A 19,628-nucleotide genomic window follows, 5' to 3' on the forward strand; every position below is an offset into this window, starting at 1 on the left:
CATGTGACCAAAACACCCCCCGTATCGCTTCAACACCCGCGGCAGAAACCGCCACCATCCATCGCACGTGCGAATTTTAAGGGTACAAAAGTAATTAGACCTGTAAAACTCGTGTGATCCAGACGCGCGCCTTTTAGCCACTTCCCCATGCCGTTTTATCCAGTGGCCGAGGAGGGAGGCAGAGAGAGTAAGCAAGGGTGGGAGCAATGCAGCTCTTCTCCTCTCCCAAATCCCAATTCCCTCTCTTCCCTTCCCCTTCCTCCCCGAATCCTAACCCTAACCCGAATCTCATACCCAGATCCTTCGCCCACCTCCCGATCCGATCCTTCTCCTCTCTTCCCCTCCTCAGATCTCCTCCCTCCTCTTCCAAGACCTCATCACCTGCCCCCCTTCAAGAACAGGTCCTCTCGTCCGTGTCAGACGACGACGAGATCGAAGAGGACTTGGAGGACCCAGATGAGGGGGGCGGTCCAGAGGGACTCCTCGTTGTCCGTCGGCCGGTGAAGGAGGGTCTCGAAGAAGCGGCGGTCAGTTCTTTGGTGGAATCCGACAAGACGAGCGGGGGTGAGGAGAAAACCACGCCTTCTTCGAATATTGATAGGCGGCTGTCGGAGTTCGCGAAGAAGATGCCGATGTTTGAGCCGGAACGGGTCGTAGGTTCCGGGGAGAGGCCGCTGGGGATTAACTTGGAGTTGGCTTTATATCGAGCCAAGGTCCTCATTAGGAATTTCCAGTTTAAAGAAGCTGAAGAAATTCTCCTTAAGGTACCTTTTTTTCCTTTTTATAGTTTGGTTTGCTGCAGTTGTCGTTAAATGACGAGTTTAGATAGGAATTAATTGGTTTAATATGGGCATCAGTTTATTAGATTCTCGATGCAAATGGATGTCTACATAGTCAATAATGTTTACCTGCAGCAGTTGTCCGTTATATTATAAGTTTAGATTGGGTCCTAATGGTTTTAAGATGGGCATCAGTTTATTGGATTGTCAACGCAAATAGATGTGTACTTAGTTTTCTCCGTTTACCTATATCGCGGGTGCCGCAAGATAAACACTATGAAATTTTTAACTAAAGATAAGCATAAAAAGTGTTTGAGTGTAGAGGTCGCTTAAGAGGTTTAAATTATACAATATATTAAAGTTCCCTCCTTCCATATTTTGGAGATCTACATTCTGCAATGTTGCAGGGTTTAAGCTGCTGTTGTATCAAGTGCATAGACCAGAAAATATATTTCTTTGTAAAATCCTCTGTATTTTTCTATAATTATTTATTGGTTACTAGTTGTCTGATGATCGAGACTCATATGTGTTCTTCCCTTGACCAGTCAATCCTGATTGTTGACTACAATTAAGTATGTAGCTGAAGTGAAGAGTTATGGCATCAAATATATGAAAAATATAAAATGATGGCATATAAAATATGAAGAAGGCTATGCAAGATAGGTAAGGTATGCAAATTAATGCTTTCAGAGTCCTGTCCTTAGAAGAATTAAACTTTACGTAACATGGGTTTTTTTATGGGAAGAATATCAAGCTGCACTTGTGCATCAAATTCAAATGCCTGTTTATCAAGCACAAGTGTCTATATAAAGCATGGAAACCACATGAAAATTCGAATCTTCCCTTGGCCATATATTAATCTTTAGAATTCCGTTTTAGCATTGCTATTGGACATTGCGCAAATTGATCATTTGAAACATTAAACATTTATTGTTAATATATTTCATGGTATATTTATTTGCCAGAATAAAGAAATGTCATATAAATTTCTTATTCCAGACACCAACAATTCGTGGGGGTTGGATGATACATGACTCTAATATGATTATTCATTGAGTTTTCTAAGCAATTATAACATAGTGCATCCTCACATTTGTATTGTTGAAGCCTAGATTAGTTCTGTTGATTCTATGTTTCGTTTGAACACAGTGCATCTCATTTTGGCCTGAAGATGGACGAGCCTACGTGGCCCAGGGAAAGCTTTTATGCAAGCAGTCAAAATTTGCAGAAGCTAGGTCAGTTTATGAAAGAGGTTGTCAAGCTACACAGGGAGAAAATTCCTATATTTGGCAGGTTGTTTAGCATTTTATTTTAGTATTGCATGAATTCGATATTTTACTACTCTTGTATCTCTTAGATACCTATTACATGTGTGAAGTTAGTAAACGAGAGCAAATATGTTGGTTATGGATAAATATACAGCGAGTAATAGATGTTTAAGACTTGGATTGCTTCATTCATATGTTTTAAATGTAAGTTGTGTTAAAACAACACATAAGATTAACTGGATATTACCTCAAATTTAAATTTGATATCTGTGGATATGAAATTCTTTTTCTTATTGATCTTGTTTGAATTCTTAAGATCCAATTATGTTCAGAAACAATACATGGTTATCTGGAGATTGCTGCTAAACTTGATGATCCGCTAATTTATGAGAGAGACAACCGAAGATGTTTCTTGTGAATGTTTTTTACAGGTCATATCACACTCCATGTTTTAAGTTGATTAAATCTTTTTATTTTTTATATCTTTTTCAGAAGCCATACTAACATGTAAGCAGCTAATGCCTTACTTTGTATTGCTCTTCCTGAAATTAAACTAACTGCATTTGATTCTGTACTATTCCTTTTGATGAATATTAAGTTATTCAAATCTTGCACTTTGTCTTTGAACAGTGTTGGGCTGTCCTTGAAAATAAGGCTGGAAATATACGTAGAGCAAGAGAACTGTTTGATGCTGCTACTGTAGCTGACAAGAAACACATTGCAGCTTGGCATGGATGGGCAGTTCTAGAAATAAAGCAAGGAAATATAAAGAAGGCAAGGAATCTTCTCACCAAAGGACTTAAATACTGTGGTGGAAATGAGTACATATACCAAACTCTTGCATTACTTGAAGCAAAAGGGAAGAGGTTTAAGAGGGCAAGGTATTTGTTCCAGCAAGCTACCAAATGCAATCCCAAAAGTTGTGCCAGTTGGCTAGTAAGTTGTGTTTTGGACTTTTAACACTGGGCTTGTTTAATTGCTACTTATTTATGGATGAAAATTTGTTTGACTAATTCACATGGGCATCTCTTGAAACAGGCATGGGCTCAGGTAGAAATGCAACAACAGAACAATTACACTGCTCGAAAGCTCTTCGAGGTGACAAATTTTTCTCCAGGTTATTCTTGGTCACTTAATTTACCCTAATCAGTACTTCTCTTCTTTTTGACAAAATGTGCACCCTGCCTTGCATATATGAGGAACTTGAAGATCATATGAGGAGACAACATTTTGTGTCAGTTGACACCATAGGTCATAAAGAAAATCTGATAGGGTTTTGTTTAGCATCACAATAAACACAAGAAGTAAAATGTGACACCGAACATGTTGGTGTCTGTAGTATGATTTCATTTGTATGATACTGACATTTCACCTATTTATCCTTCTCCATACCCTCCAAAAAAAGACAAGAAAACCAAGAAATAAAACGACAAAAAAGGACAAAAAGGGAATGATGTTGTCAACAATAGTAATTCAAAATATTTATTTGATCATTCAACAAGAGAGAGCACGGATGACTATTTCCAGTGCATGGTATGATCCTAAGGGAATAGTGCTCTTGGAAGTATAGCAAAATATATGTTATTAACTCGAATTGCAGAAAAAAAAATGAGCACCACAAAGCTAAAAGCAGTTAAAGGTAATAATTATGAGGTCGTTATTCAAATGTTCATGTTAATTAGCAATCATAGCTAGACATGCTGACATGGCTTTATATGCATTTAATGCTTTTGCAAGGCTATAATTCAGCTAGACAAGACCATTATTCAACCTAGTTTCATAGTACATATTTCAAAATCGTGAAAATTATAATGTGTCACGCACCAGACTTCAATTTATATTTAATTTCACATACCGGACTCATACAATATATTGTGTGTCAGTATATATTGACTATTGAGCTTCAGGGAAAGACTGAAAAATAAAAGAAAACTATACTATAGGATTCTTTCTTCCCTTTTCTTGACATATGCAATCATATTAGACAACAATAAAGTGAATTTAAAGTTTTAAACTATCAAATAATAGAACACCAAATTGAAACATATATCAAATAAAGATTGAAAGTAGCTTCTAGAAACAGTGCTCCTACCACCAAAATGAATGATGTGAGTCAATGAAAGGTGGAACGAGGTCTTCGATATGATGAAATTGTATATCAATGATGTGTTTGCAAGATCCATGCACAACACATATTGTAGGGACATAGACTAATTTCTCTAATCATTTGTATGAGAGTCAATTGTGAACTTTTTTTGTGAATCAAGGCACATTTCGACCAATTACATTTGCAACTGTTGCATGTTGTGGTTTGTGACAGATCCACACTGCAAAATTTGATTTTCAGTGTCATTCCTCCAAATTATAATGATCCCTTAGTTGCACCAAGAGGTAAATATGGTGTCAGACAAAGAAACCGGTCAATGAATTTATATAAGTTAAACTAAAGGAGTTAATTTTACTGCTAGGATCCACCTGATATATAGGTTGATATTGCATTGTTATCGAAGAATATGGCACCACTGTTTCAGGTTTGTATTTTTCAATAGCTGCAGTGCTTTTCAAGCATCGAGTTCTGCTCAAAAGGCCCTTCTTATACCTTTTTGCATATTTGAACATTTGAAAATCCCTTGGCCAAATGTTGCTTCAGACGGGTTATTTTTTTGATGCCACCAATGTAATTGTAATGGATACTTGACCAATGATGATGTGCCTCCATGTGACGGTCATATTGCCATGCGGATCAGGATTTTTCTGCCTTAGCACCATTTTCCTACAAAAAGGTTGTCAACATATGTCAGATCCACAAATTCATAATCATATCAAAATTAAGACTGAATCCACGAAAATCTAGCTTAGATTCATGAAGATCTAGCCCAGATCCAAATGGATCTAGACCAAATCTAGCCCAGATCCAAATAGATCTAGACCAAATGGAGATGGATGGTCGATGATCAAGGCTATCTAGCTTTGATCCACAAAGATCAAGCTTAGATCCGTCTAGATCCAAGATAGATCTGAATGGACACGACTAGATTAGGATAGATCAAAGCTAAACCATTAGGGCTAGATTCAAAAATCTAGGCTAGATCCATGTGGATCAAGGCTTGATAATCATGGATCTAGTTTAGATCAGCAGTCAAATCTCTCGATAAGTCTAGTAAGTTAAGCCCTCAATCAGGTCTACATGTAAGAGAACCAACCTAATCATGCAAGATTAACATTTGTCCTGACCTATTTACATGAAATTTAGAGATTCAGAAGTACCTTGATTTAAAGAGAATTTGGACTAAATCTGGAGATTGAATCCTCTTCTTGCAGAAATCAACTTCCCCTATTGTTTTGGAGGGGATTTGGAGAGATTCTGGTGCCCTTTGGGATAGCTTAGGAAGAGAGTATGAGGGAGTTTATGAGAGAGAGAGAGATAGCCCAGTATCGGGCTTGAACCACCTGATTTTATCTGTTATGCATCTAGGTTGACGGTTGGACCAGTAAATTCCCAATGTACCATATGGAAACAGGCAATATTTAATTACTTGGGAACTTTGCATTCTCTATCATGTCACTTCACCCAGTTTTCCTTGTTCATCTCATTACATGCTGCAAACATTCAACTGGTATATAGCAACTGTTGTCTCAAATATAAGTATGCATACTCATTTTCTTCCGAATATCTTCAATAGCGTCTCTTAATTTTTACACTCAAATATCAAATATATTGGTTCATCTCATATCTTGGTGCAAAGCTTTGCGTAGTTCTTAGCATCATTTTTTCTATTTAGAGAAGCTGATAGTGGCAAGAACATTAAAAGGCTAATTATTTTCACTTTCTTAGAAATACTTAGGTACTATAGGTTGTTGTCCTTTAGGCATCCATCTTGCCTATGTAGTTTGGAATTTCTTCATTGTGCATTCTTGCATCATATTGCCATTTCCGAGATATATCTTTCTTTCTTTAATTTTATATAGCACTTTATTTACAGAAAGCAGTACAGGCCAGTCCAAAGAACAGGTTTGCATGGCATATTTGGGCATTGTTCGAAGCAAATCAGGGTGATATCGACAAAGGAAGGAAACTTTTGAAGATTGGTCATGCAGTAAACCCTAGAGATCCTGTCATACTTCAGTCTCTTGCCTTGCTGGAATATAGGCATTCATCTGCAAATCTTGCCCGTGTCCTGTTCAGAAAGGCATCTGCACTAGACCCGAGGCACCAACCTGTTTGGATTGTAAGAAGTTTTCTCTACACTTCATATTTACCAATTTGGTAGTCTGATAACTATATGGAGGTTGCATACAGTAACTTGATGATAATAATTTTGTTCCTGTTGTCGTCCAGAAGTTAGGAGTGGTAGACATCTTTCTCTGAGATAATAAAGCTCATCAGTACTTTTCTCTAAAGATTTAGTTAATATATTATCTATGTGTTGTCATGATAGTGTATGTTTTATATGGATTGCCGTGTAGATTGCCACATGTCCACATGGGTCGAACATAATGTGCCAGAAATTATGTTACAGAAAATTAACAACACACGCCATGCCAACTCGTGCTGTAGATACTGGGACACGTGTCAGCCAGCACACAATCATTTCATACCAAAAAGGGACCACAACATTTAAATGCCAATTGACTCATAGGATCTCAACAAGCAATTCCTATTAATAGAAAAACAAGTGCCAATATGTATCAGACAAAAAAAAAAAACATGGAAGAGCAATTTAAGAGGCCTGTAATGATCAACATCAAAAGAGACATGAGCCAGCTTGATATTTTTGGGTGTTATAAAACGATGAAGAGATTTTGTATATTTGTTACTTTGTATCTTTGGGTCAGGGCAAATCATATACCTAAGCTAAGAAATTTTGAACTTTCTATTACATTTATGTTGAAATTTGTGTTGCTGCATGAGCCCAAAGGCAATCCTTGATTCTCCCAACCGCAAGTACAATTCATTAGACTGTTTGGGATTAAGGGAATCATAGGGGAGCAGGACTCGACAAAGTGAGATGCCTATATCTTTCTTAGGCAGTCTATGTAGATTCTTTATTTCTCTCATTTACTAGGTGTGTAATTGGCAGCCAAATCTTAAAGGAAAAAAATGTTTGAGGAAAAAATATAAACTATAATTTGAGAAAACTACTTACAGAAGATATTTTAATTGAGAAATATAGGAAAATAAAATAAATATATGTGGAATGAGCAAGAGTCACAATAATGAATCAGCAAATGGTAGAAACAGGACGAAGAGTAAGTGATGCATGTGCATTGTAGTCACTATCTGGCACTAGGGGTCTGGATGTGGTGTAGATGTATTTGATGTGGATTTTGTTACCTAGAAGCTGATTACATTTTGGGTTCAAGTGGTCTTAGCATTTAGGAACTTCCAGTAAACATCAGTGATGTTCTTTCAGATTTTATCACTAATTTTAAAATTGTAAGTTATTTAAGTAATTCATTATTTATATTCTAGGCTTGGGGATGGATGGAGTGGAAAGAAGGAAACATTAACACAGCAAGGGAACTTTACCAAAGGGCTTTATCAATTGATTCAACTACTGAGAGTGCTGCTCGTTGCCTTCAGGTAGAAATAGTATCATTATATGGTTTGAAATTCCAATATTATTATGTATCAATTTCTAAATTGGATTACCTGTGCTTTGTTCTCAATGATTGCAGTTTTCTTCCCTATGTATTTTTCTGTATAACCATGCTCTGATTCCTCTCCGCATGTGCTTGCTTTTTTCAGTAATATATAAAGTTTTCACATATGAAATTTCCCGAAAAATTACTATTGACATATGAAATTGATATCAAATATAGTTATCCATAGTAGTTTTTCATTTATTTAGCCAACAGTATATTCTTATGCAAACCAAAGATAACCTGATTTTAAGATAACCTGATTAGTGTAAATAGATTAATTTGTACAGAAAAAAGTGGCCTGGCATAAGACATGTTGGTAGGCACATTGGCAACAAAGGATATTCTGCAAAACTGAAACTTTGGTCGATTGTGCTAGAGCTTTGGCCATAAGCAACATCCAAATAGGATTGCAACAATGATGCTATCTATTCATAAGAGAAATTTGTAATGAAGGATTTACTATTAGCAAAACCAAATCTGTTCTCAAATTTTGGCATGTCAGCTAAGGAAAATAGATTTTACATTCCATAAGATCTTGTAAGCAAATATACTAGGCTGAGATTTGATGCGTTATTTTCATATCGAAGACATTTATTAATCGTGCCCATGATTCGTGATTTCGGAAACAATGCATATGTTGGACAATAATTTTTTATTTCAAGATACAACAAAAGCCTACCAATACTGCCATTTAGTTCAGGACTGTAAGGTAATTACTAGTGACCTTTTCTATGATTATGTAACTTCTTATCGCTTAACCTTGTCATACGAAAGCAGCTTCTCCTGTTCATGTGGAATCTGATTGGTGTAACATTGCAGGCATGGGGTGTCTTAGAGCAAAGAAATGGCAACCTAACAGTTGCTAGAAGATTGTTTAGATCTTCACTAAACATAAATTCTCAAAGTTACATAACATGGATGACATGGGCATCATTGGAGGAGCAGCAAGGTAATCCTGTACGAGCTGAAGAAATTCGTAACCTTTATTACCAGCAGGTGAGTGACTTCAAGTTATCCTACTTTACCTTTATATTGTATTCGTAACTGAAAGTTTGTAATGTTATATTATCTTGAAGATCATGTCTGTTCTCTTTGGTTTATTTGCTTCTCAAAATCATAAGGATTGTTTCAATAATCAATACAAATATACTTGATATATTGAGCTTAGAGAGATAAATAGATGGAAATGGATTTTTTTTCAGTATCTAGTGAGCTGAAACCACATTTTTCTTGATATTATATATAAATCATGTGCATTTTGTTTCATATTAACTTTGATATGCTTCCTAGATCATCACCAATCATGAATATTATTATCCTCCTGCCTCACCTATAACTTTTCCTTAGTCTAAAAATCTTGGATTAGTGTTCCTTGACTAGATGAAATTTGCACCATATTTTGGGCCTTAGCTTTATATTCACCTTTGCATGTTCAGAGGAAGCATCTCTCATGTTACGGTTATCAACTAAGTGCCTAGAGAGCCTTTTTTACTTTCTTCATGCAGCTCCCATTTTTGGATTTGGGGTTGATGTCATTGGTAATGGATCTTCTGGGCAGAATATATTTATTTAGATAGTTCACCCCAAAAAAAAAGGGGTAAAATTTGTTAATTTGTCACTTTAGTCGATCTATAACTGCTGATTCAGTATATACCAGCCAGGTCTGTATACGGTAGACACTGTTAGCTTTGATGAAGACTGGCTCAAGCCAAAATGAAGCTTGAGAGCCCTATGCACAGATGTGATGTAGTACTAGTTGGGAGAAGGGAAGAGAGTAAAAAGAGAACAGAAGAGGAGAGAAGAGAAGATAAGAAAGGTAGAGAGATCTAAGAGGATTAACACATGATGATTTTCATTTCAATAATCGTTCTCTGCTGAATACATTAGAATTGTTTTATTTGTAGGATTCAAATTATCATGAGTCCCAACTTCCAACAACTATATCAACTCAAGTCACATTTCCAACAAGTCATAAATAATTTCCAAGACAATTACCCTACCTACAGTTCCAATAAGTCCAACCAAATTTGGAGATAATAACTCATCCCATTATTCCAACAAGTCAAACACACTTCTGAGACTATACGTAAATGAAAACACTTATTCCCTAGTTGCCATGTTTGCACCTAGATTAAATCTTTATTAAAATTTTTAATTGGGTCTCCATCAGTAGATCTGTAATTAGGCCCTTGTTTAATCTCATGATGCTTTGAACTTGCTACCTGGGGGATGGGATTTGGTTCATGATCCACAATCGTGGAAAAATCCGGGCCCAAAGGCTTGGAAACAGAATCTGAGCTGAGTGTTATGAGGGCAGGTCATGTTCTCGCTTTTGTCCGCATCATCTTTAGGAGCTTATAGCTTCCATAGGTATATAATTGGATCGTTAAGGATTGCTGGTTATGCTGTAAGCTAATCCCACATCATTAACTTGTTAAAAGAAACATTTTGCAACTCCATCAGTACATGTTCTCCATTAGTCCTGTTAGACTTGATTTCTTTCCCAGTCCCCTACAGCATTAGCCTTCGTGTATGCGAGCCGTCAGCCACATTGTTCTACAAGTTTCACAAATTTTGGACAACACACTCCAATTGCTCAACTCTCTCACATGCATAAATTGACTATTAGTCCATAACACATCCAAGTAGTTCATGCACCCTTTCTTTCAAGTTGGGTGATGTACTCGTATCGCAGCTTTCTATCTGGTTATCAAAATACAATCTCTAATTTTATTGTATCAAGTAGCCACTTTCACTGTGCGTGTAAGGCAGGCAGTCAGTTGTTTTATTTACAGAATACACTGCATCGTATTAATCATAATCAACATGCTTTATGTTGAAAAGACTTTGTGACTACTCTCTTGAAGAATGCAACATGTTTTGTTAGTTTTTTTTTTGGAGAGTCCTATTGCCAGCTGATAGGTTTCTTGTCTAAGTTCCCTTGCTTTTGTTGTACAATTCAATGATCGCACATTGAATTCATCGAAATATGTATAATGTTAGATTAACTTGCTTGTTGACTCACCAGCGCACAGAAGTTGTGGATGACGCTTCGTGGATAATGGGCTTCGTTGATATCATCGACCCTGCTCTTGATAGCGTAAAGCGACTGCTAAATTTGGATCAGAGTTCTGATCTGAAAGGGCAGGAAATCCTGAGAAGCTTGGAAGAAGCAAATTACAGCTCCAGTGAAGCTTCAAGCAATCCTGATAACCGTGAGACGGAAGTCGCGGAGTGCATAGGTTCTCATGACAGTGATTTTGACTTGGATGGTTTTGTTGGAGAAAGACTGTCCCTTGATGTATCCGACTTGGACGCTCTGATGGAAGCTTTTGAGCATAAGAGAACAAAGTCTCGTCGACGACGAGTAGGGATCTGGGAACGGAAAATTGTTCTGGTTCAGCATTGAGCTTTACCATTGACAAGTAAGTAATCATCCGCAATGCATTTGCAGTCGCGATCACAGCAAATGCGTTTGATTTGGAGCTCCGAGGGTGGATCTCTTCTTCTTCTTCTGCTTATGGCCTTTGGGTAAGTGCTTGTCCATCTCACGTTTAAGATTACGTAGGGGAATCCTTCAAGATTTCAGCTTTCTTGTAGATAATTTGGATCTTGTGTGCTTAAAGTGTTGTTTTCAATGGAAAAATCAATCAGAACAATTTGACTGTGTTTTTCAAAGTCTATATTGCAACTCTTCTTATTTACAAAGAATAAGTGATGAAGAGAAGAGAGACGTGATTTTATGATCTTGCTACCGATAGTTAAAATCTTTACTATCATTTTAATGATTGCGTTTAATATACCATCACACTTTATACTGCATTTATTCTTTATATATCCAATTTTTTTCACAGTTCCAAATATATTATTTTCCCTCGCAAATGTTGATATAGTATAACATTAAAATATATTCCTTTCATCAACCTTCATTCAGGTTTATCATAATCAATTATATAATTAATATTAGTTCGTTTCAATTTCACAAATAATATAAATATCTATTATATATGTATCATTACAAAATGTAAAGACTTTATAATTAGTCTTAATTACTATTTATAATTTCATCGATCTTTATTACTATTTACTACCATGGTCTCCGGGAGTAAGAACCGAGGTATATATCCTCTCTCTGTAGCATCTATTTCTTGGGTTTGATACCGCTTTCGAAAGAATCCCCACCCCTACCACAAGCTCAAAGTAATTAACACGTTATAAAGATCGATCCCTTCGAGCCACTCTGAGGTTACAATCCACTGCGAGAGCTTCTCAAAACGTAGGAACTCGCCAATATTAAACTACTAAGACCAAAGGCTAATTTGTATTGGTTCATGGAATAGAAGTCTGCACGCGACCATGACGTAGGCAGTACGACAGAACTATATAAAAGAAACCCGATCCATTAACATCTAGATTAATCTCTCATCAAAAATAAACAAGACTAAAATTTATAAAAATCTAATGAGTATATCAATATCAACTTCAAGTTAAGTATTTTGATCAATGATTTAATTCAAATGACATCCATACCTCAACAAAGTCTCCCATCTTTATGTTTTGATCGAGAATTCACGCTGATCCAATAAAGTATCTGATGAGGCAGCATCAAAATTGTCAAATGGTCTTGATCTTCATGTTGGGAAATAGAACGCAACAGAGTGATCCATCGGACAAGAAACCATAATCTATTCATGCATTCTTGTCTTTCTAAAACTATTGCAACATATGGAGAATTCCCAATTTTCCAGTAGAATTGATGAGAAACCATGTGTCAAAGTCAGCACTACGTGACCATGATATTTCAGTCGGTGCCCGGAAACAAGTATGTCTAACATTTCGCTCAAATGTTCCTCCATATAATTATGCCATAACTGCTCAAATCGAAAAATACTAATTAGTGGCACAGACCCATTGAAGCAACTTCTTAGTTTCTGAGCTAATTTTGATCTTATCATCCTTTATTCGCCGATGAAGACCGGGGTTCTTCTTACCGGCTGCCAGATAAGTTCGCAGGAGCGCTTCATATGCATTTAAGTCGAGACATTTGAGCCTCCTCAAACTTTTGCAGAACTCCTCTAGCCCCTCAACATCCTTTGCTTCCTCAAAAGCTTTCAGAAACGCGTCCACCTTATCTTCATTTAACTTCCACTCGTCCTGTTTCACCATTGATGTCGCCGTCTCCAACCACCTGAGAGCCAAACCTGTGTCCTTGTTCTTCAAACTGTAATCTAAGAACCGATCACAAGTCCAGAAATCAGGAACTGCACCCCTTTCTGAAGCCTTCTGCCAAATAGACTCAGCTTCTCGAATCATATCTTTCTTTAGGTAAGTTCCTATCATCAGGTTTGTCAATCTCAGATCATACGCTGTGTAACCAGACTCCCATTCTTCATACAAAAGCTTTAGACCATGAATATCATCAAGCTTACTAAGAGCCTGAAGCATTTTGAGATAGCTCATGTTGGTAGGGTTTGAGTACACTTCCTTAAGAGACATCCATATCCTTTTTACCTCTCCTAACTTGCCAATACCTGCATATAAACTGATTAAAAAGTGAAAAGGCATCCAGTCACGTTTATCTACAAGTCCTTCGAGCTGCTTGAGAGCTGACTCAGCTTTCATGGCCATACCAGCTGAACTATAAATGGCAGCCAGGGTACTATATGCGGACCACTGTAGAGTAACTTCGCCTCCCTCTTCCATTTCTTTTATAACGCTTTCTACTGATACGATGTCATTTAGTGAAGCATAGCAGTTCATCAGGATGCAGCACGTTAGATTATCTGGGACAATGTTCTTTGACTTCATCTCTTGGAACTGGGTAATGGCGTTCTCAGGTTGACCTAACTTCATGTAAAGGGACATTAGATTATTGTGGACCAGAGTACTCGATGCTATGTTGCGGTCCTTCATCTGATTGTAAAGAGAGATTGCTTTATCTGCATTTTTCCCTGAGCAATAACAATTCAAAAGGGATCCATATGTTCGCTCATTTTTGGCAGGTTCTGGCAATTGAGAAAAGTACTCCTCTGCAGATTCAGTACCCTTGACTTTTGATATGAGATCTAGGCGTATTGCATGGTTGGTGTAAGATATATTCATGCCCCTTGTACCGGACATCCACTCCATCAGCTGTTAAGAAATCAAAAGATTTGTGATATTGTACATCCATGCAGAAGAGTTTGAGATGATGTATATAAATTATGAATGATGATCGCTGCCTAGTTCACAGTAGAACATCAGAAGCTGCTTCTACTAGGAACTACAGACGATTTAGGCATACAAGTGATAAAATGCAATACCATGTCATGCCTTGCGAATGACTTGGCTTAACATCACCTTCACTAATCACTAAGACCAGCTCAAGAGCCCATTTTGGTGATCATATATTTTGGTATATATTATTCCAAGAATGTGCAGTAGTGAAGAAAACCTTAGGAAGGAGACATGTCATGTACAGCATGATAAGAAAATCCAGAGCTCAGAAACAGAAGATGGAGTAAAATTCATAAAAAGATATGAATTTGATCCCTCAGCTTAGTTAGAGCATGAGTTTTTTTCGTCATTGATCAGATGGTAGTTTCACACAAAATTTATCTTGAAGAAATTAATTGCCAGATACAGAAGTGACCACAGAGCACAAGGGGAAACACTCATACTAAATATATACTTTTTAATGCAAACTGGAATTGTTTGGTCACTTTTTATTTTTATGACCTCTTTCGCCTTCTTTCTAACAATCAGTTCTAGCTTTGAAATGCTTTGGTATTGATCAAAGGCTGCATCCTCTACCAGCTTTGCAACTAAATTTTGATGTGCCCTATAACATGAACCATCAAATAATTCTTGTACTTTACAAAGAGAAGAAGTTTTTTCTTATGCACAGAATTTTGACTTTTCCTGCTATTGCGGACCAGGTTCTCTTAGTTGCATTTACTCATCATTTTATTCTCGAATCCTGATCAATAGAATTTTTGTCACAACTCATTGCAAATGACCTCCATACTGCCTTGTCACACATCCAATACAGCATTTCCATCCACAAGATAAGTTATATGTGCTTAGCTCTCCTTTGTTGACAAGGCATGTGTAATTTTTACCACAGTTTTTTATAATAAAAACAATTTCGGCATTAACAAACAGTTGACAATAAATAAAATACATGCATTGCACATGAATATATGTCTCTTCAGGTCTTGAACTATAACAAAAACAAATCACACTTTTAAAGAAGAACATAAGTTGACATGAAAACCTTCAAACAACCGTTAGTTCCAAAAGTGGGAGCTTTTTTTTTATCTGAGGTTGCATTTTAAGGTACTCTTAACCTGGTATAACCAGACCAGTTATTGCACATATTGCAACTATTAGAACCAAGAACGCAGTGAAATCTGGTATAACATCAGACAATGAACAAAAACGCCCAAAGAAAAGGATATAAAGCAGAAGGCATGACCCAAAAATGAACAACAACAATAACCAACAATGCAACATTCACCGAAGGACCAACTTTTTTACCGATGCTTGATAGTGTAGATAACCTGGACATGCAATGATGTGAACAAAGACCAAAATTTGATACTCTAACGAAGTGGATAGTTGCATTCATAAGGACAAAAGGAACAGAGTTAATGAAGGAACTTTTATCACCTCAAGAGCGTGACTGTAGCGGTTGTACTTGCGGAGTTCCTTAACATACTTCATGAGCTGCGTGGCCGTTACCGTTCTCCCCTCCCTCAGCCACTTGTTGAGCGTCTTCGTCACGCTACCCGCCGGTGCTCTCCCCAGCGCCGACAACCGGCGGTAGAGGGGCTTCGACTCCTTCCTCTCTCCTACTTCGGAAGCTCTCGCTTCCGCCGAAGAAGGCGATGGCGATGACGCTGCGGACGCGGTAAAGAGCCTCCGCCGGGCCGCGGCCATCGCCCAAAGCAGCGGCTGCATGGGACTCTTCGCCATGATCTCCTTTTCTTTCTTTAGGGCTCAAGACGAAACGAAAGAACAAAAGATTGGAGGCGGCGACGCCACGGAATCAAAAGAGCCAACGCGTGAAGGGCACCGAAAGGAGGTAGAAGGGTTTATATTGCCATCAAGTCGGTCAAGTTAACCTCGCCGATGAGCGCAACTGAGCGCTCTCGCTCTCTCTGATAGCGAATTTGATCTGATACTGTCAACCCTATATTTTTTTTATTAAAAAAAATTTATTACATTAAATAATCTAATAAACTTAAATGAACTTTTAACCTCAAACAATTGAAGAATAAATCGACTAAAATTTTTGAACCCATTTGAAGTGAGATTAAGAGCCACTTTGTGTGATCCAATCAGGATTCAAATTAGTTGCTTGTATACCTGTTTATAAGATACTGAATTCAATCTTAGCATGAAAAATACTGAATTCACTTTGAAGAAATCAACCTTTCTCTTTTATTGCTTGCATCATACCAGGAACAAAACAACCCTTGCACCTGACACAAATGAGCAAGATTAGAGGTTTTTCTCCCAATAAAAGGTTTATTAAAATTCATATCAGTTCAAGTTTTGTGATATTTGGTATTCAAACTGAGATTTAGAATCTCAATCCAATATCAATTTTGATGTACTGCTGAATTAATAAGTTATCAATATCTCTGACATGATACCAACTTGTATCATACAAACCACCAGATAGATATCAACTTGTATCATACCAACTTGTATCACTGACAACAGATAATATAAAACACATACAGATAGATATTAAGTAATATGATCACAAAAAATAAAAACCACCATATTTTCAGCACTCCGATCTGAGAAATGCCTCAGCAGCTTGTCATTAGAAATAAGGTACTACATCGGTAGCATTACTAATCATGATGTTCTGAGTCGTGTGAGGTTTGTAATTCCAATGAACAACTACCTAGAATTACAACATAGAACGAATCCTGCAATTATTAAGAGAAGCAAGTTTTCTTCCGAAACCATCAGAAGCCAATTGTCAATGGTATCTATAGAAGCAATCTTCGATGCATGAGTCCATCCAAAACAGGCATTTACTTAACTTTTGGTTCCATAATGGTTCAAGAAAACTACATAAACACCGATGATCTGGCAACCTTCCAACTTGCTAATTACCCAAACTTTTCTCTGCTAAGGCGCTGCAGATGATAATTAATAGTGCTCGTGGCATTTCTGGGTTTCTTTTTCTGCAGAAGGATCAAATCGTCAAAAAAAGGAAAAAAAAACTTGCAGATATTGGTTTGTTCAACTATATCTAAAAAGTAAAAAGGAGTGCAGAATTAGTCCATCTATGGCATTTATAGAATTGTAAAATTGCTGTGACAAACTCGACTGCGCACCTGAGCGTCCACACAAGTAAGCAACATATCCTTCTGTCGTACACATTTATCATCGTTGTTTTTGTTCAGAGACAAGCAGCCAAGGAATGATAGCATCTCCTTCATGCAAGGCTTCCCGGCAGTTCCAAACTTCTTCGGATTTATGTACAAGCCTCCAGACTTCCGTCCCATGTCTAGCTTTAGCCTGCACATGAAAGAAAATAAAGACTCCATAGTCTCAGGAAACGTAAGCACGAGGATCGTCACACAGAATATGAAAAACAATACACTAGATTCTAAACGTCGTTCGACAAAACCTTCTAACATCGAAGTGATTTCTAAATTACTCGACGTACATGAATTGAAGAGAACATTCAAGCACAAGATTCGTCACTTGCGTGAAATTTTTTTATAAGACTGAGTGTCTATGTTATTCTGTTCAAGATATGCTTTTATATATGTATATCTTTTCGCAGGCACACATCAAGAATGTTATAGCTTGACTATTCATGTATGACAAAAGAAATCCAAGGTACTTTTTATTAAATCACGGCACTAAGAAACTTCATAGAGAAGACATTTACATGCATATCCCCATCATCTTTCAGTAAAAGTAAATCTACCTCTTTCTCCCTGTTTCCACCTCAAAATTCAGATACTTGCAGCATATTAGAAATCCATCTCTTTTTATTGGCAATATAGCGTTTCACGAGCAATCATTTCACAATCATAAACAAGAATAACTGAGTGGTTAAAGGCCGAAAGGAATATTGTTCGAGCTGCTTAGGAAAAGATGCGGGTTGTCAAGGATTTTATGTGATCACCAAGTAGATTAAAAGAAAGTTGTTATAAGATAGTAGTTAGATTAATCATGCATTATGGGTCCGAGAAAACAATCCTAAAAGAATTGGAGCTGACCTTTCCTCCTACTACTGTCTTATCCTTTTGAAAAGAAAGGTTCCATATAATGCATGTCATAAGCACAGAATTTCTCCAAAACTCGAACTAAATGTCAAAAGAACTACTTCGATATGCTATCAATTCGCTTGCCATGGTTCATCAAAGCACACGCATCAAAGATCGAGAGCCATGCGAACTTGCAGAGATATTACCAAGATCTAATACGAACCATCTATGTCTTCCGATGGCAGATAGGTATTTCTCCTTACACAAGTCCTAAAAGCAGACGTAGCAATCTAAAAAGTGCTCAAAACTCTGAAACAGAGGGTGAGAAATATCAACGATCTAAAGATACTTAAAAGGCACATAAACAGCAACCACGCACACCACAACCCCACATCACACTTCAATCAGATCGAACTTTGTATGCCTAATCCAACACCGTTAAACTGCTTTTCGCTACGAAACCAAAGAAATCTGTAGGTAGATCGCATAAAAGTGGTACGATCATAAGAAACCAAGATGAAGGCATTAGGGTTTAGAGAGGCGAATGGGAGGAAGCATTACCTCGAGGAGCAGATTGGTCGCCTCGCGGCGGCAGGCACGTTTCAGGAGCAAAGAATTGGGCCGGAGCGGAAACGAGGTTTGTATGGCTTCGGAGAACCCATGAACAAGCCGCAGACGTATTGATCATCTGCCGTTGATTCCTTTGGGTCGGTGCATCAGACGGATGTAACCAAAACAATTTTCTAGAGAAGACCCCTTCCTCTGCCTTTATCCATTTAAGGTCCTTTTTACCCAATATTTAAATTAATAATAAGAAAATCACTGAAACTGTTGGAGGATTTCAAGTGCTAAATGTCCTTCGGATCCTATCTTAATCTCTGAGACTCTCTGTGAAATAAACGTTACCACGGTCTTTCGTTTCTTTTTTTGAGCTAATAAAAGTCCTTAAGTTAATTCATGTACTTGTTCTTAGGCTATTAACACGAATGTTGGATTGCTGTTAAAAAGTATTGAGATAAATATATGACGTCATCAGTTAAAGATCAAATTTTCATTCAAGAATAATTAGATGTAGCTCCAATAATGGATAAAAGAGAAAAATGAGACACAGATATGCAAAGGGGACTGACTTATAGATTTTTTAATTAACTATAGTAGCTTGGGAAGAAATAAAGACCTAAACATATTAATAGCAATTATAAATAAAAACAACCAAAGATATTGTTTTGTACTTCAGATATTTGTTCGTTATTGTTATTTGTTGTTCCTACTGACTTGTGATCTTATACAATTGTTGGAGACAACCCCAGCAACAAATTCACTACTTCACAGAACAAGTTTAACAATAGCTTGAACAAACAACGGGGAAGCAAAGGTATCAGCGAGGAGGACCAAAAGAATCAGATTAACATAGAATACAAAAGAACATTATAGCAGTATGATCCACGGACACTGCAAATTAACAGAAATATATAAGGCGTTTAATGTTTGAATGGGTGGGATGTGATCTAATTATCAGGCTCGCATGGAAATCTGAAGTCACCCATTGGGGGCATTTCTGATTCAGGCCAGTTTGAAAATGTAAGAAGTTCTAAATGAAAATATATTTCAACCTGGATTTCCGCACCCATTCTTGTTCCAGTTGCTAGATATACAGAATCTGAACGTAGAATGATTTAGCCTAACAATTGTCTCAGAATTTAAAGACTCAT

The 19,628-nt window shown here is 37.2% G+C and overlaps 2 protein-coding genes across 3 annotated transcripts; one reads left to right on the plus strand and one right to left on the minus strand.

Moving 5' to 3' along the window:
- Positions 1 to 151: 151 nt before the first annotated feature.
- LOC135596936 (protein high chlorophyll fluorescent 107-like) lies at positions 152 to 11,352 on the plus strand. 2 transcript variants are annotated; one of them, XM_065089230.1, is made up of 8 exons: positions 152 to 764; positions 1,929 to 2,072; positions 2,678 to 2,983; positions 3,086 to 3,164; positions 6,017 to 6,276; positions 7,521 to 7,631; positions 8,513 to 8,689; positions 10,722 to 11,352. In XM_065089230.1, exons 1-8 carry the CDS (start codon positions 207 to 209, stop codon positions 11,100 to 11,102), a joined length of 2,016 nt encoding a protein of 671 aa, XP_064945302.1. In that variant the 5' UTR covers positions 152 to 206; the 3' UTR covers positions 11,103 to 11,352. The 2 variants fall into 2 exon arrangements, with proteins under 2 accessions (XP_064945302.1, XP_064945303.1); XM_065089231.1 differs by having other exon boundaries at positions 153 to 764; positions 3,086 to 3,145; positions 6,031 to 6,276.
- A 763-nt stretch (positions 11,353 to 12,115) lies between these two features.
- Positions 12,116 to 16,140, minus strand: LOC135596937 (pentatricopeptide repeat-containing protein At4g01990, mitochondrial-like). The gene is made up of 3 exons (XM_065089232.1): positions 16,043 to 16,140; positions 15,344 to 15,866; positions 12,116 to 13,825 (listed from the first exon to the last, which is right to left on the minus strand). The coding sequence occupies exons 2-3, from the start codon at positions 15,647 to 15,649 to the stop codon at positions 12,584 to 12,586; spliced, it is 1,548 nt and encodes a 515-aa protein (XP_064945304.1). The 5' UTR covers positions 15,650 to 15,866; positions 16,043 to 16,140; the 3' UTR covers positions 12,116 to 12,583.
- Positions 16,141 to 19,628: the final 3,488 nt, after the last annotated feature.

The sequence above is a fragment of the Musa acuminata genome, chromosome BXJ1-11 (genome assembly GCF_036884655.1).
Source record: "Musa acuminata AAA Group cultivar baxijiao chromosome BXJ1-11, Cavendish_Baxijiao_AAA, whole genome shotgun sequence".
NCBI classification, from domain to species: domain Eukaryota; kingdom Viridiplantae; phylum Streptophyta; class Magnoliopsida; order Zingiberales; family Musaceae; genus Musa; species Musa acuminata.

What these genes read in the sequence shown, in the direction of transcription:
- LOC135596936 (XM_065089230.1), top strand. Translation starts at nt 207, where the DNA reads ATGCAGCTCTTCTCCTCTCCCAAATCCCAATTCCCTCTCTTCCCTTCC. An exon ending in CTGAAGAAATTCTCCTTAAG is followed by an intron (nt 765 to 1,928) that starts GTACCTTTTTTT and finishes GTTTGAACACAG; the next exon opens with TGCATCTCATTTTGGCCTGA. An exon ending in GTGCTGCTCGTTGCCTTCAG is followed by an intron (nt 7,632 to 8,512) that starts GTAGAAATAGTA and finishes GTAACATTGCAG; the next exon opens with GCATGGGGTGTCTTAGAGCA.
- LOC135596937 (XM_065089232.1), bottom strand. Translation starts at nt 15,649, where the DNA reads ATGGCGAAGAGTCCCATGCAGCCGCTGCTTTGGGCGATGGCCGCGGCC. An exon ending in GCTACAGTCACGCTCTTGAG is followed by an intron (nt 13,826 to 15,343) that starts GTGATAAAAGTT and finishes ATTTCTTAACAG; the next exon opens with CTGATGGAGTGGATGTCCGG.